The following is a 17987-nucleotide window of genomic DNA, read 5'->3' on the forward strand; positions in this document are numbered from 1 at the left end:
GTTATTGAAGCCTTTGCGACATCTCGCAAAGTCGTGCGTACCAAAGTGCACAACTCTTCAATAGCTGTGTGTAAAATGATCACCTTGTATTACTGTTGCCCATCCAACTACTTTCAGCCGTCACGGCAACTACAATGTATCTTTGTAATTAGTTTTTTTTTTTTACATAGTTCTTTATTGGTGATTCAATAACTCTTTGGTTGCATCTAAAATTATTGACCTGTAAAAACTTTTCCTTGATACAAGTTGTACATTTTATAATACAGGTGATTCAATAATTATTTGGTTGCTTCTAAAATTATTGACCTGTAAAAACTTTTCCTTGATACAAGTTGTACATTTTATAATCCAGTCTGCTGGAAGATTAAGTTACTCTTTGTCACAGTTGCTGCACCATGTAAAAACTTTTTTCTACAATTAAATGTTATTTGTCCACAAAATGTGACATTTTTTCCCAAAAAAACTAGGGGAAATGTTTAGAACATCTGCAAACAAGGCCTGAAAGGAGTCGCTGTTTTATATGAGAAATCAAACACATGCCCTATTTTAGATTTCTGCTGTATCGCGAAGTATGGTTTTGCTCGCTAGATGGCGCCAAAGAAAGGCATGGAGGATAGTCAAGTTGGGGGGGAGACTGAAGGCAGCGGTCCTATGGCCGCAAACGTAGCCCAGCCCCCACACGCCTAACCGGCCTGCCTGAACGGGGAGGGAAGCGCGCCTGATGAGAAGCGCCTGTCCTCGCTGTGGGCATTTATCCAAAGCTGCGTCTCCGCTATAGGACTTTACCAATGACACTTGCCACTACTTTGTGTTTACACGCAACCGGAAGCTGTTTTCCACTTCTTTTTCGACACTTGTGCAAGCTAACGGCACAAAGACGCTCAGCCAGGCAGCTAGCCGATGTATGCTAACAGCAACTAGCTCGCTAACAACACAGCCGGTGAGGACGAGTAAGCACATCCATGACACCCTGTTGAACCTCGGCCGACTCGCTCCGTTTCACACGGGCGCCGTCACCGTCTCGGTCCGTCGACATCGCCTGTCATATGTTTTTTTCTGGCTTTCCCCGACCGATGTTCCTGCCTAGCTCGGCGTCTGCCGCACGCTCTCTCGCTAGCCTTGCTGTGACACAAGGATGGTGGCTCTACCGACAAAACACGCTAATTGCACAAAGTGAGGCGAACAGTCCGGCCAAGTGAGATGAATGTTTATAATGTGTTCATGTAAACCTCGGAGGTAAGAACGGCAATCCTCGCTCGGCGTCATACTGACACTGGCAATATCGCTAACCGCTCTGGGGGGATTATTTTTTGTCCCTAATTGGATTTCGGCCTCCTGTTCTGGATTGTCGTGGACGCACAGTTGAACCTAAAACTCTTTTCCGACGACCCCCTCCCCGCCACCCGAACATCCCAGCCACCTCCGATGCGGAGATTCCAGTGACACCGGCTACCAACCCTCCCGCGGCGGCCGGACATGCTGAAGTGTATCCCGCTGTGGCGCTGCAACCGCCACGTCGAGTCGGTGGAGAAGCGGCATTGCAACCTGCAGGCGGTCCCAGATGAGGTGTTCCGCTACAGCCGCAGCTTGGAAGAGCTTCTGTTGGATGCCAACCAACTCAAGGAGCTTCCTAAGGTATGTGTGCTCCTCTAAACCAGTGCTTTTCAACCACTGTGCCGCGGCACACTAGTGTACCGTGATATATTGTTTGGTATGCTGTGGGAGATTATGTAATTTCACCTAATTGGGCTAAAAATATGTTTTGCAAACCAGTAATTATATGCCGTTGTTGAGCGTCTGTGCTGTCTAGAGCTCGGCAGAGTAACCGTGTAATCCTCTTCCATATCATCATCATCAATGTGCGGCCGCCAGCAGTCGGGGTCACTCATGGCAAAGCCCAGTTTTGAAACAAGGATCCCAGTGTCCCGTGCAATTACTTCGGGGTAGGTTGTTTCCAAAAGAGGAACTGTGATATCAGCTCCCTCTTGTCATGGAAGCAGTGACCATCAAACTGTTGGCTCAGACGGGTGCTTGCTCGATGTCGGTTGCCGTATATTTGGTCCAAGGTGGGATGGGACTGCCACGACAAGCTCTGAACCTTTTGAAGCAGGTTGGTATAGCAACCGTCAAGGCGTTTGTGAAGGCGCTCATTCAGGGTCCAGGTCTCGGAGCCGTAGATGAGGTTGGGTTCGATGGTAGACATGAGGAGGTCTAGCTTGAGTGAATTGGGCAGGTTGGAGTGCCATATGCTGTCCATTTTATTTTCTTCCATATCAGTAGGTGGCAGCAGGTAGCTAATTGCTTTGTCGATGTCGGGAACGACCACGATGGTTTGCAAGTCAAAAGGTATTTAACGCTTAAACCAAAAATAAACAAAAGGCGATTGCCACTAAGAAAAGGCATTGAAGCTTAGAGGTGGCTGTGCAAAACGAAACTAAAACTGATTTGGCTGCAAAGTAAACAAAAACGGAATGCTGGACGACAGCAAAGACTTACAGCGTGTGGAGCAGACGGCGTCCACAAAGTACATCCGTACATGCCATGACAATCGACACCAAAATAGGAGCGCAAGACAAGAACTAAAACAGTACACACAGGAAAACACCAAAAAACTCAAAATAAGTCTCGGCGTGATGTGACAGGTCATGACAGTACACCTACTTTGAGACAAAAGCTATAGTGATGCATGGTTGGTTATGGTTTGAATTCATATCCAACAATTGTGAGAACAACGTTTTACTGTCAATATCGGCTGCTGAGTTAATTTTTTAAATGTTTTCTGCTGGTGGTGTGCCTCGGGATTTTTTTCAATGAAAAAATGTGCCTTGGCTCAGAAAAGGTTGAAAAACACTGCTCTAAACTTCCAAATATTCCCGAGTGCATGCATCATTGTACTTTTTTTTTTTTGAGTTGAATAAGCCCAGATGACAGTGATCTGCTCTGGAGCTTCCCTCTCAGCTCAGGTTGACACTTGTGGTCGTGTACTCTCATCAGCATCATTAACCCCTTTTAAAATAATCACTTTATTCATATTACATTGCGAAAAATGGCATGATTAAAATTTACTTAGCAAGAATGTCGGGGCCAGTGATTGGGTTTTTCGTCTACAGAGGTCTGTAACAAAACACTTGTTTGCTGCATCTGTCCCACATTTTCAAATGGAACCGTAATAGAAAATTATATTACACTCTGCAATTAACATCTGACCAAAGCAAGCATAAACTTGATGCCACATCTCAATCTTCCCGATGAAGCTGTTACTTTTTTTTTATAATCATATAATCAAGGATTTAAAAAGATCATTCACAAACGCTGCAGAATCAAGAACAAATGCAAAATGCAAATGCCAAACACAAACAACTGCATCAGAAAGATGCTGTACGTTGATGAAACAAAACCAATTTTTGCCAGGCTACCATGGCAACCATACCTGACAAATGCCCATCTTTATAAAGATGTCTGTGAAAGAATAATAATACAAAATCTGTATGTCTTTGTTAAACACTTTGTCGTACTATTTTACAATATTATAGGGGTGCCGATTTGGGTAGCTAATGTCCGTGTAAAGACATCCCTAAGACCTAGGTTTCCTCGTCTAACCGTGGTCATCAGGCACTGTCCAGCCATGCACACTGTGGGCTCGAACCTGCAACCACTTATATCGACTGATTGGCAAGGACCCGTGCACCTTAACAAACACACATCTGTCCACTCCTAAACTACACTTTTCACTTGCCGCAATCGAGCGAGCAGGCCAGCTCCTTGCCCATACTTGCCAACCTTGAGACCTCCGAATTCGGGAGATGTGGGCAGGGTTGGGGGGGGGGTTATATATACTGTGTATATATATATATATATATATATATATATATATATATATATATATATATATATATATATATATATATATATATATATATATATATACATATATATATATATATATATATATATATATGCATATGTATATATATATATATATATATATATATATGTGTATATATATATGTATATATATACTGTGTATATATATATATATATATATGTATATATATATATATATATTAGGGCTGCAACTAACGATTAATTTGATAATCGATTAATCTGTCGATTATTACTTTGATTAATCGATTAATAATCGGATAAAAGAGACTAATTAAATTTCTATCCTTTCCAGTATTTTATTGAAAAAAACAGCATACTGGCACCATGTTCTGGACATTGGGGGTGCAGCATACACCAATAATAACACAGAAATATAACTCATCAGATCAGAACTGAATCAGATATTGTACACGTTTCTGTTGTGAATAATAAAGGATTCATTTTAGGCTTCCTCTGAATAATAGCATGAAATATTCCAGCACCTTCATAACGTTTAGTTATACTAAAGCGTCACTCAAATCTAAATAGATTTATATAGCTTTATCGGGCCCGGCTACATTGATCCATTATGAAACCAACCTGAGATATTTCTGTCCGTTACGTTTATTTCCAAATTGGTAACCGTGCGTTTTCTCTCTCAAAACGGAGTCAAATGTGCCGGAGACACATTATCAGGCCCGCGTTGCAGAGTTGCAACAAAGGCATAACGTTAACGTTACTCACAAAAAAGCTGAACTCATGAATGCCTGTTGCCACTATGGACTTAAAAAGTTACGTACTGTGAGTTCTTCCTTTCATCCATGGCTCCAACATGTTTCCTCTTCAGGTGCTCCTGAAGCAATGTTGTACTTCCGTGCCATTTTGCAGGAAACTGTCTTCTTTGAAGTATTTAAAGTAAAGTGTTCCCACAATTTTCACGACTTAGGTCGTACACTTTTCTCCATTGAAGCAATAACCTCAAGATGTTTTTCCGCTGAACTATCCGTACTGTTTTCCTGCGCCATTTTTCGAATGTTTCCGCAAAGGAGACGGCGTCGTCACGTGAGCTGTACATGACACATGATTGGCTAGTTTACCTCCACCTCATGAGATGTAGCCTCAGCGCCGCCCTGGCCCTGTTTTGTACTGTTTTTGTACTTATTTTGATTATTGTTTCTCAGCTGTTTGTAAATGTTGCAGTTTATAAATAAAGGTTTATAAAAAATAAAAAAAAAGCCTCCCCGCATGGCATAGCATAGTTCCAACGAATCGATGACTAAATTAATCGCCAACTATTTTGATAATCGATTTAATCGATTAGTTGTTGCAGCCCTAATATATATATATATATATATATATATATATATATATATATATATATATATATATATATATATATAATCCATTCATGAATGAGTATATCCGTTCGGCCACCGTGTTCAATGGAGAAAACTGATCTACAAAATTTGCAGGCAGCATACCCCTTCCCCTTCAAACTGTCCTGGATGAACTGAAATTATTTTTTCCAATCATTTTGGAACTTGCAAGCGTACTTCTTCTTTTTACTCGTCATCGCTCTGTCTCTTCTTCGTTCTTCTGCTTTGTCTCTGTTATGTTTTTGGACATTACTACTTGCCGTAGTTTTGAAGCAATGCATGATGGGAATCCGGATGTTGTGTGTCAGTGTGTTAACGTGCCGGCTGGAATAAACACACGCTGAGAAATAGCTCCGTGCCTGCCTACTTTATAGTTTATAGATAAACCTATGGATAACGGAGACATATAAATGATAAATGGGTTGTACTTGTATAGCGCTTTTCTACCTTCAAGGTACTCAAAGCGCTTTGACACTACTTCCACATTTACCCATTCACACACACATTCACACACTGATGGAGGGAGCTGCCATGCAAGGCGCTAACCAGCACCCATCAGGAGCAAGGGTGAAGTGTCTTGCTCAGGACACAACGGACATAACGAGGTTGGTACTAGGTGGGGATTGAACCAGGGACCCTCGGGCCGCGCACGGCCATTCTCCCACTGCGCCACGCCGTCCCTATATAATAGTCTCCTTTTCAGGTGAGAGAGGACGCTAAAGGCACGCCCCCAATATTGTTGTCCGGGTGGAAATCGGGAGAATGGTTGCCCTGGGAGATTTTTGGGAGGGGCACTGAAATTCGGGAGTCTCCCGGGAAAATCGGGAGGGTTGGCAAGTATGTTCTTGCCTGCCTTCGGGGCACTCGAAGCGGCCACATCAAAACTCGTCTTACTCCAAAATACAGAGCCGAGCAGTTCCCAAATGACTTCTACGTGTCAGGTGCAAATTTGATGACAACTTTAAGTTGTCCAAAAGCATTGTGCTGGTGTTAATGCTAGCCAGTTGGCAGTTGTTGTGGACGTGACCCCCAATGCCAGGAATTGTAGCAGCATAAACATATTCATTGGTAAGTTAATTATAACTTCATAGCTTCAAATACTAGGGGTGTCAAAAAAAAAATTAATTAAAGAATCACGATTCTTATTTTTTACTTTTATTAATCCATTAAAAAAACATCTAAAATTGATGTAACTTTTTTTTTTTTTGTGTCCTGTCCAGCCACTCAGGAAAATCATATTGTTGATGTAGAAGCTCATATATGCTGTACAGATTTACTAGAAAAGAGAAGTTTGGGATACTTATCTTGTTGCCTTATTTGTATTTGACTTTATTGAATATTTGGGTAGAATTTTATTAAACAAAACCAGTTTTCTTTTAGATAAAATAGAAATATATCAGAGCTGTTTATTTTTTTTTATGAAGGTATTTTGTTAATCATAGAACTGGCACCCAATGTTATTTATGGGAATCGATTCTTTATCGAGGATTGATTCTGAATTGAATCGTTACCCCAAGAATTGAATCGAACCAGTGTTAAAGTAATAACTGAATCATCCTTGTGTGTTCTTTTTTTTTTTTTTTTTAACTTGAAAGCATGTTAACTTAAAGAGGAACTGCACTTGTTTTTGCTTATCCTTCTCAATTATTACCTAATCAAACAAATCAACTCAAACTTTATTTATAGAGCACCAGGGGGTCGGCAACGCGGCTATCCCTGGAGCTTTTTCAAAAATGGAAAAAAAGGGGGGGAAAATATGTTTTTTGTTTTAAAATGGTTTCTCTAGGACAAACATGACATAAACCTTCCTAATTGTTAGAAATCCCACTGTTTATATTAAACAAGATTTACTCTCATGCGTTTTTTTTGTTTTGGATTGTTTCTGTGTTTCGATCAGTTTGTCGTTTGTCCCTGTTGGCCGCCATTCTTTGCTATAAGTGAAATCTATTGTCCCCGGGGGAGTTCTGCTCTCCATTAGGCGCCATTCAGGTTTGATTTCATACCGGTGCCACACCCCTACAGTACTCCTGATGGTTCCAAGTCATAGACAGGTGCATCCTTTTAAAGCTGAATTTCCATGGTCAGGTATTCTGTCCTCCCATTGTATGACATTTCCATAATGATCCCGCAAACGTGTCTGGGGTCTGAATGCATTTGCTTTGTTTATGTGATTTGTCTGTCTAAGACACTACACCAGCGCCTCTTTAGCCACCTCTCCGTGTCTACTTTTATGCGGCGGTTAAATCCATTGTGATATAATCGATATGCGGCTATGTGGGTACTTCTAACTCAGGAACCAGGCGAAGGCTGTTTTTAATAATAAATGAGCAATGAAACAGTCATGCTGTGAAGAAGCATGTGTTTGCGCTGCAGCAAAGAGAACAGATGGAGATTTAGACTTCCTGAGAGTTTCTTAAGTTTCCAGACATTTGCGGTGAACCCGCCCACCAATCCTAGATTATCACGTCACGCCTTGTAATGATGGCTGGTCGCCACCACTACAAACGCCATTTTTAGTTCACACTCAGCCGCTATTGACTGTGATGGCTTCAATGCAGAGATCAAATGAAATAGTTGAATACATAATTCTGATGGTTCTGCTCCAAACTAATGTAAACTAAACCGTCGTGATCCTCATGATGAGCACTGCCTTGCTCGCTCACAGACCCCTGGTGAGGAAGTGGGATTTATCTTTTTTTCCTCAGCCATTTTCTAGTCCCATGACAGGTTACAAAGGACTCCATTCACCACCAATCCGGTTGCCCCCCACTTTGTCATATCAAATATAATGGCTTTGCATTTCCTGTTGGCTCCAAATTGTTTTAAATTGAAGGACAGTCTTTTGGAGTTGGTTGTAATCCGCTTGGAAGCAAATATAAGATATGTCCCGCGTCTACAAACTATAACATATATAGCGCGTGTTCAAAGTTTTTGCGATGGGGAAGCAAATTCCTGGCGGGTGTGTCCCTAATAGACTTTGCTAAACAGGTTTTATGCATGTTCCTCCCAGTATTATTACCCAATAAAGCCTTTCAGCCACATGGAGTACACACAGCCAGGAACTCATATGTTCAATAACTCCAAACTCTATCATTGTTGCAATTGGATACAGGAGACCAAGTGGGTACCGGTTGATACATCTTATGTTTACGTTGAGGAATGTACAAAAGTACATACTGTTGGTAAATATTATGCCACTAGTACAGAACGGTAGTCAGAGACCCAGACCATGTGAAGATCTGAGCACATTCAGCAAGTTCTTTTGTCTGAGCTGATGACCAGCTGGTCCCACATCCTGCACCCCCCTGCCCCAATCTGGTGTATGTACCGTTATGTGTGTGAGTGAGAATATGTGGCACTAGTGCTGTTGCTAGTGGTAGTGGTGTGTAATTTATTCCTAAAAAGGATTAATATGAGCAGAAGGCGTGGGGAAGGGACCTCACTTAAGGAAGTGATCTAGGAACTGAGCTCCACTGATCCTTTAGTCAACTGGGGATCTGACATGAAGACCATGCTTTGGCATTGGATTGACATTTGCACAAGGCTGCACAACATTAAAAAACAAAAACAAAATTAAACCTCAATTCCAATAAAAAAAAGGAATATTAAAAACACACAGACTTTAGGATAAGGTCTCTCTTTTAGCATGACGGCCGACACTTCCGCCCTGTCACTGTCCCTCAGATCACATTGCCGACCGGTGTGAGTTGACCCCACTCCATGGCTGTTTGTAGGAGAAGCAATTTGCCTTAATTATTTGACTTTGGTTTTTAACCATTATTGTTATTGTTAGTATTATTATGTATATGAAAATGATGAAGTGTGATCGAGCAAGCCATGTTTTATGACTTGATCGGTTAATTTGTCTTCATTTTCATCTCTATTTGAAACAAGTTTCTTGATAACTAGGGGTGTAACGGTACGTGTATTTGTATTGAACCGTTTCGGTACAGGGGTTTCGGTTCGGTTCGGAGGTGTACCGAACGAGTTTCCACACGAACATATTAAGGAGCCGCCTCTGCTTCCTTCTGCCTCTGTCTCTGTCAGTCCTCTACACAGCACCCAGCATTGTCCCACCCACACAACCATCTGATTGGTTACATACAGAGCGGTAACAGCCAATCAGCAGTGCGTATTCAGAGCGCATGCAGTCAGTGCTTAGCGTTTAGCAGGTAAGCATCAGGCAGCGGACTCTCCCCAAATTATAATAAACACCTCCCAGTCAACTACTAGTAACATCACTATGAGCCCGTTGACCTTCTAGAAATATAAAAGGCAGTTCAGCTCGCCCGCAGTCCTAGCTTGAGGTGAAGGCTAATTCGCTTTTAGCGTAACGTTAGCTCATTTTGCGGTGTGTGTGTGTGCGTCTTACGGACAGCAAAGCCCTGTCTGTCTGTTATTTCACTTTACCTTTTTCTGTGTTGATTGAGCTGTGTTGAAGCAGCAAAAAAGGACATTATGTTAAATGAAGAGTTTCTGTCTCTGATAGTTGATATAATAATGTAACTGCATCATTAAGCCTACATGAACTCCATGGTGTTCAGGGATGAATTGTCTCTCCTATTGCTATTGTACCATTTTTTCAGCTATAGTTACATTAATCATTAGAAATGCAGCAGCCTAGTTTTGAATGGCAGGGTCCCTGCTATCACATGTTGATAAAAATATAACATTTACATATTAAAAATCAACTACAGGCTTCCCAAATGCTGTAATAAATTAAGCACGATGAGTTGACTTGAAACTGTTTAATGTTGCACTTTTTATATGTAGAAAAAAAGTTTTGTCATTTTATTTAATCTGAGCAACAACTTGAGGCAGTTTAATGTTGATTAACGTGGGCAGAATTATTATAGTGTTCCCAATGTTAAAAGGATAAAGCCATTGTTTAGAATTTGGTAAATAAATAAGCAAAAAATGTATATTTTGTTGTTTTCTTACTGTACCGAAAATTAACCGAACCGTGACCTCTAAACTGAGGTACGTACCGAACCGAAATTTTTGTGTACCGTTACACCCCTATTGATAACTGTCTTTCCTGGACATCCCACGAAACAGAACAAGACAATGAGGAGTCTAATAATAATTAATAAAAGTTGACTTTCTTGTAAACAAAAGCACATGACACTGAACATGTTGTGTTTGTCACAATTTAAATTCTTAGCAAGACAATCTTGATTCACAATTTTTGCAGGATTGTGCAGTCCTAGTTCTTGGAAGAAGGATGTTCACAGTTGACACAAACGCAGGTAGCGTGCAGACGGGCGTGGTCCTCGACTTTGTGAGCACATCCGTATCTCCCCTAGCACTTGAGCCGGTAGCCAGTGACAAAGGTAAACACGGAGGCAAGGCTCCAGTAAATAATTAATGGTTGTGGTGGTGGCAGCTGTTTACAATAGGGGAGAGTTTGTAGGATGGAAATTGCTTTGGCTGCAGCCATCAAATACACTCACACAAACACAAGGTTAGATATTTGTTACAACAAGTTATGCAGGACAGTTTGGAAGAACATTGGAACATACGCTGGCACCTCCATGCAGGAGCAAAACCCAGGCTTTATTTGACTTGTGAGGTTAATCTGTCAGGGTGCTGATGTCTCTGAAGAGCAAAAGATTTGCTGTAAGGCTGCTGAAACATACAAATGAGGAATGAGCATGTGAAACTAACATTGAGTATGAGGAGATGCTTGTGTTTTTAATGTGCTTAGTTTACCAGCCGAGGGGACCCTCACTCCATTCACCTTCTGGCCTGCTGCTCTGGTGCTGAGACTTTGCGGCAAGGCTGCTGCTACACAAAGTCTGTTGCTCCGTGGGTCAAATAGAGCTGTCAGCGTCTGGGTTTGGCCGATGCTGATTTGTTGACGTGCGTGTTTCTTGTGTTGATTCCTTTGTGTCGGGAGCGTCTCCGCTAGCAGGAAGCGGGAATAATCAAGTGAGTCACGGAATGCCCTGTTTTTGTTTGTGAAGCAATAGACTGCTATATATTGAACAAAAGCAGTAGGCTTGAGAACATTTATTTTTATTTCTCTTTATCCCCATGCCCTCATGTGCACACAGAAGCTCATGGTGGTGCTTATGATAAGACCCACAAAGCACCTTGTTTGTTTGTAGTCCTACAAGATGTGGCACAGAACAGTGAAAGACTTAAAAGCCCCAAGGCTCGAGAGTGATGATAACCGAGCAAAGTAATGCGTACGCAAAGTGTTTCTGCATCGCTTGAGTGCTTCTGAATTCCACTCACCATCTAATTGCTGAGTCAGCTACAGCGCAGCACCAAACACACACAATTGTTTTGTTGAATTGTGGACTTGAGCCTGCTACTACTTAAGGAATCATTGATGGAATGATCTGTTATCCAACTTCGAGTGTGCAAGTGATTCCCATCCTAAATGATCCCGCTATTGATCAGACCATCCATTAGTAGTTACCACTAAATGAGACAACATTATAGCTACAATAAAAACAACAGTTCTTAAGCTTGTTAAGTTTACACTCTGGCTGGCTTGATTGTATTTAAAAACAACCGATAGGAATCGACTTGTTTGTCACACGCAATGTTTGGCCCTACAATAACCGAGACGGCATATGAAACCTTTGGAGAAAATCTGATTAATGTTTGTTTGACACTTGCTTAACATTTCTGATTTTAAGGAGCCTGCAGTTAGAACTATATTCTTTAATGGTGTCTATCATTAAAATCTCAACAATCTTAAGCTTTCAAAAATGACTAAGAACACACCTAGTGACACAAAAAGGGTCAGCGTAAAACCCTGGATTCGTCATTAAAAGGGGTTGAAGGCAATTTGAATGCTAACAGCTTATACAAAAGGGCGTCTACATTATATATCAATTCAATAATAGGTTGTGGACTCGTGTCAAGGGGCGTAGTGTGGGAAAGTTGTCAAATTTTAACATATTGGCATCCTCTTTCTCTCGTTTGTGTAGCATTCACTAACGTTGTAAGCTTAACAACGTGAGACAGTCTCGGTTTGTTCACTGGCTCACTGAGCAAACACTATAAAACAGGCTAAGTGTGTGTTAGTTTGTGTGAGTGTGTTTACCACATAACCAGTTTTGAGCTTCTAATAGAGGTGCTGATGAGTGGATATTTATTGTGTGTGAGTAAGAGAATGGCAGTAAAATGTCAACACAAAGCACAGCGCGGCTCTTTTAGAGGGCAACAAAGCGACATTGGTGCACGTGTGCATCACACTCATTTTAATGATGCACAACAAAGCAGTTACAGGCTACAAAAAAACCCATAGTTCATAATCACCACCATCCTTGCCACCCACACATCCCTTCAGCAGCACTTTCTTTGGCTATTTGTGGTGTTGATGTGTCTTAAATGTGATGACTGACTTCTGAATGCAAGGTTCTTTGTGCAAGGGACAGCTACTGAAACGCTGGAAAAAGTACAGTTAGTCACAATAAGGCAGCTCTCAAGTAATGTTTGTGGGAGGGTCAGCCAAATGTTGAACAACAATACTGACTCCTGCACTCTAAAAATGATGTATCATATTTAGACCTCCCTTTGTGGCATGCTGAGGTCTATGTTAAACAAGCTTGGGAGAATCGCCTTTGGTTTATGTTAGCTCACTGTGTAATTAGCCCAGCGTGGTTGTGTTTGCACTGTAGCACTCAACAGAGGCATGTCTGGAATCTCCAGGAGCTTGGTCCGCCCGCTCCACCTCTTACACACTTGAACTTACTCATTGCACATTCCCGTTGCCAACTCCTCCACACATACACACACATACGTGCACTAAACACATGGAAGCGCATACACATCCTTCTCCTGCTCAACTCTCATGATAGTCCGACTTAATTTCCGTCTCCCTTAAACACATGTCTGTCCTATTTTTAAATAAGTTAGACATTGTTCTGTGGGGACTTGCAGTGCAAACGGGAAATTTGCTGATAGCACTCTGTGTATATTCTGGCAGTTAAGCAGCTTTTTTAAGCAGTGACTTTTGGTGCAGCTTTGCCGTCAACAGTTGTATTGAGTCCCAAGACCGTGTCAGTTAAGGACACGTGGAAGTGGAAGTCTCTTGACTGTACATTCACCCTTTCTCAATAGCAGCGTTATTCAAGTAAATTGTTCTAGGGGTCACGTTTCCAGAGAGCTAAGGGCCAGGGGGCCGTACTTTTTGCTTCACTATTATTTTTATTTCGAGAACCAGCAGTCTCTGTAGTGGACATTTGTTTTTGGTTAATTTCTAAACAAGATTGGAATATGAGACAATTTCCCTTAAATTAATTTGTCCATGTTTTAACAGATGTAAAAATGGGCTGCTCAGGACGTTGCATCACTAGTGCACGTAACGCCCTACAGCACAAATATTATATAATATAATATATCACCCAGAATAAAATGGCCCTGTCATGTAAAATACAAGTGTAAACTGCAGCGGAAAACTGATCTTGTATGAGGATAAAATTAGAGCTGAGTCTCATGGCAGAGTTCCTAAATCATTTTTTTCCGGATTTGATTCGTAATGTTTTAAATCGATCAAAGATGTGGAGACAAAATTAGCTTCATTAATTGAAAGGTTCTAAATCGATTAATCTTGATTCTATTGGAACTACACTTAAATATTGAAATTGTCTCAAATCTGTTACAAAATATAACTGTACTTTATTTTTTCTCTTTACGATAGACAACTTAAGACAGTTTAAACTTTCTTAAAACCCTCAAAAGGGCAATTTTGAAATGAGATTGGAATTTCAAGTGAAAGTCTACTTAAATTGCAGCATGCCTTTTCTACTATTAGCAATTTTTCAAGTGCTATATAATAGTCAATATGTTTGTTTTTTCTGGCGTACTTGACGACCGTGTTGCGTGCAGGGAGATGAAGATTTAAACATTCAGTGTACTGGTGATCTTACAACACTTTCAGTGGCAAATATAATCAATAGAAATAACAGTTTCAGTAAATAAATAAACCGATTGTGGTATACTTTGAACCAGAGCTGCTTGAAGCCGGTATTGTAAACTTTATTCTAACAAAAGTTGCCATGGCATCTATTACTACATATCTTCATGGTCTGCGGAAAATCAGGTGATAATGTCATGCTAGTAAGTTTCTCACTTTCTTTTGATATTTAATTTGCTGCAAAAATGGTAAAGTTTTGAACTGAACTTAGGGGCCAGTCCAGTGTCCTTTACCAGGCCGTATTTAGCCCCCGGCAGCCCTCCGGCCGCCAGTTATATATCCCTGCCCTATAGTATAAAAGTAATCTTGTACAAATCTTGTTAATAAAGTAAGGATGTGTGTAGGTGGTAAATATTCACCCCTGCACCTTCACGGAGTTTCTGTGACTGTGACCCAGCATCACCAAGGAGGCTTTTGCTGCCTCACCCTGTGGCTTTTTCGATGAGCAAACACCAGTCACCAAGGTGATGGCTCTCCTAGCGCCATGGACCTGAAGCCCTGCAGTATTTACCCTGTGTGACGGATTGGCACAGCGTGGGCCTTTGCCTCCTTATCAATGCTGACATGCTGTGTTTTCTTGTCTTGTTTCCACAGTTTCAGCAGTAAGGTTTGATTAATTTCAGTACAGTGAGCAATTTTATTTTTCCTCTGTCAGAAGGTAGCAAAATAAGCACTGTGCCACTTTTCAGCATTCTTCATTTGGGTGTCAACGTCAGTGGTATGTAGTGTTGGGACTAACGCGTTACAAAGTAACGCATTACTGTAACGCCGTTATTTTCGGCGGTAACTAGTAGTCTAACGCGTTCTTTTTTATATTCAGTAACTCAGTTACCGTTACTACATGATATGTTACTGCGTTATTTTACGTTATTTTTTTTATGTAGTATCGGCTAGAAACAGAGAAGATCTGAGTATGTTTTACTCCGTTTAGTTCTGCCTCTGCCTCTTGTCAGTACGTCTCTGCAGTACCCAGCATTGTCCCACCCACAGAACCATCTGATTGGTTACACGCAGAGCGGTAACAGCCAATCAGCAGTGCGTATTCAGAGCGCATGTAACAAGCTTGTGTGTGTGTGTGCGTGAGTGTGTGTGTGTGTGTGTGTGTGTGCTACGGACAGTAAAGACCTGTCTGTCTGAGAGAAAGACAAGCATTGTTGGCCTACAGTTAACAACTAAGTTATTTTACTTTACCTTTTTCTGTGTTGATTGAGCTGTGTTGAAGCAGCAAAAAAGGTCATTATGTTAAATGAAGAGTTTCTGTCTCTGATAGTTGATATAATAATGTAACTGCATCATAAAGCCTACATGAACTCCATGGTGTTCAGGGATGAATAGTCTCTCCTATTGCTATTGTACTATTTTTTCAGCTATAGTTACATTAATCATCAGTAATGTAACAGCCTAGTTTTGAATGGCAGGGTCCCTGCTATCACATGTTTATAAAAATATAACATTTACATAATAAAAATCAACTACAGGCTTCCCAAATGCTGTAATAAATTAAGCATGGTGAGTTGAGCATATGTCAGCATGTGGCCCCACTTTTAACTCTTTTTTTCAAACGCTTATTGCAAACTTTTACTTACAGTAAGTCATTAATTTGACTTATTAACAGTGTTGGGACTAACATGTTACAAAGTAACGCATTACTGTAGTCTAACGCGTTATTTTTTATATTCAGTAACTCAATTACCGTTACTACATGAAGCGTTATTTTACATTATTTTTTATGTAGTATCGGCTAGAAACAGAGAAGATCTGAGTGTTTTATTGGAGAGCTGCAGTGTCGTCCTTCTGAATCTTCCTGTGTCACAAGGGGGAGAAGAGAAGAGCCGTGTGGGGATGGGGGCTGGGGGGTCGTGTCTGTGTTTACTGACAAGACATTATGGCGGAGCCGAAGTCTAGTTTCTTAACATGGCGATATTCTCACTACTTTTCTTTTGTCGAGCAGAAAGAAAAGAACATTTTAGTTAAATGTAAGTTGTGTCTTGGATCAAAGATCATACCTACTGCCCAAAATAGCAATTCAAATCTGCTGAAGCAGCTACAAAAGCAACATACTTTGACAAAGCTAGTAAAGAGAGACACACTTCACCCCCGCCTCCACCTAAGCAACAGCGGCTGGACTGCTGGACGGGGTGACTGCTAGCCAGGACAACATTGATAGAGCCATTGCAGCGTATGTGCTAGAAGACATGCAGGCTATTTCTACTGTGGAGTCAACCGCTTTCAGGCAGCTAATTAGCATGCAAACAGCAAATGGCACCTGGACAGTGAGTACATAAAAATGGAAAGCGAGCGAAAGAAAACACTCCAAAATCTGCCTCTGCTCATCATTCAGCACTGAAGGTACACACACTCTGTCAATTATCTTATATACTGTTGCTCTTTCATTCTAGACTTGTAGAGTGTTTGATTATCACATCACTCTAAATGTATAGACTATAAAGTTCACAAACATAAAGAGGGATCTTAGTGGGACAGGCCAATCTTTCCTGGGGAAATGCGTAGCGTGTGCTCGGCTTCAGTACAGTGTTGATCTACTGAAGACATGATTTTATTTCACAATTCCTTGAGAGAAAAAAATGCCTGGTTAGGCTTTGTGTATGTCATGTGTGCCTTCTTTGGGTGAAGCCAGCTTTACAGCTATGTTGTTATTATGCGGTTTATTACTTATGTATGCTATGTTGCAGCTATTTAAAATAGTTTTGTCAATTTGTTCTGGCCTGAAATAAATTGGCCCTTTGTAACATATCTTTGTCTTTGTGTGTTGTATGTAGACCACATTGCTTAGCAGAGTTCAGTGATGCAAATGCATTTCAAGTTGATCAACAGATTGTATTATTCTCCAGTGCAATAACAGTACTGAAATGAAGGCTAAAAGGGCATTAATAGGAGCCTTAAAAAAATAAGAAAAAAAATAAGTAACTAAATAGTTACTTTTCACAGTAACGCATTACTTTTTGGTGTAAGTAACTATATTAGTAACTGAGTTACTTTTGAAATAAGGTAACTAATAACTGTAAATAGTTACTGGTTTTCAGTAACTAACCCACCACTGGTGGTATGTAGTGTTAGAAGTAGGCACACAACTATGTTCGATAAGAGACTTTGGCCCTTGGACCTTTACAATGTAAGGGAAACGTCGCTTCAAAACAATGGAAATATCCTCAGATATGTTAAGGTGACACATGCAGAATAGACCATTCAGCACCTAAGCAGTTACTGGAAACGATGATTCAGTGATGTGCACCACAGCTTGAACAATGGATCCATTGTGGCAAAGCTGCTTGTGCACACACACACACACACACACACACACACACACACACACACACACACACACACACACACAGTCCGAAGAACTTGTATAATTTACAATAATGCCAGTTCTATGCAGCCACCATGTCATGCTGTGGGACTACACATACCAGAACTGAGCCACCCAGGACAAAACCAAGTACCCTCTGTGAACTTGAATCACTAGCTCTGGTTTTGTGGTTGTGGATTTACATCCAGAATGGGATCCAGTTTCGGATCTGCTGTGTTTATCAGTTTCTCATTTTATTCATTCCCAGACAGTGTTGGGAACTAGCCTTTCTCGTGGTCTCCAACTCTGCAGTACACGGAGAGTTGTGTATTTTTTTTCTTTTGTCCACTGTAAATCGGATGTCAGTAATACACTATTGATTGTGTTTCATAAGTGTCCAGGTGAAAGACGCATAATGTGAGGTGAATGGTCAGCATGCTGCAGGCAGCAGAAAGAGTGCTGACGAGACAAGGTTCAAGGCCTGCTTTGCCTCTTGTTTGGA

The 17987-nt window shown here is 41.0% G+C and overlaps 1 protein-coding gene across 5 annotated transcripts in view; it reads left to right on the top strand.

Moving 5' to 3' along the window:
• The first annotated feature begins 665 nt into the window (after positions 1 to 665).
• The window catches only part of scrib (scribble planar cell polarity protein), a 78869-nt gene continuing 61547 nt past the window's right edge, over positions 666 to 17987 (top strand). For all 5 annotated transcript variants that reach the window (XM_061965269.1, XM_061965266.1, XM_061965265.1 and 2 more), the window contains exon 1: positions 666 to 1635. In XM_061965269.1, the coding sequence (XP_061821253.1) occupies positions 1477 to 1635 (159 nt within the window). In that variant the 5' untranslated portion in view covers positions 666 to 1476. The remainder of the gene's footprint in view (positions 1636 to 17987) is intronic.

This window comes from Nerophis lumbriciformis, linkage group LG07 (assembly GCF_033978685.3).
Source record: "Nerophis lumbriciformis linkage group LG07, RoL_Nlum_v2.1, whole genome shotgun sequence".
In the NCBI taxonomy this organism is placed as follows: Eukaryota; Metazoa; Chordata; class Actinopteri; order Syngnathiformes; family Syngnathidae; genus Nerophis; species Nerophis lumbriciformis.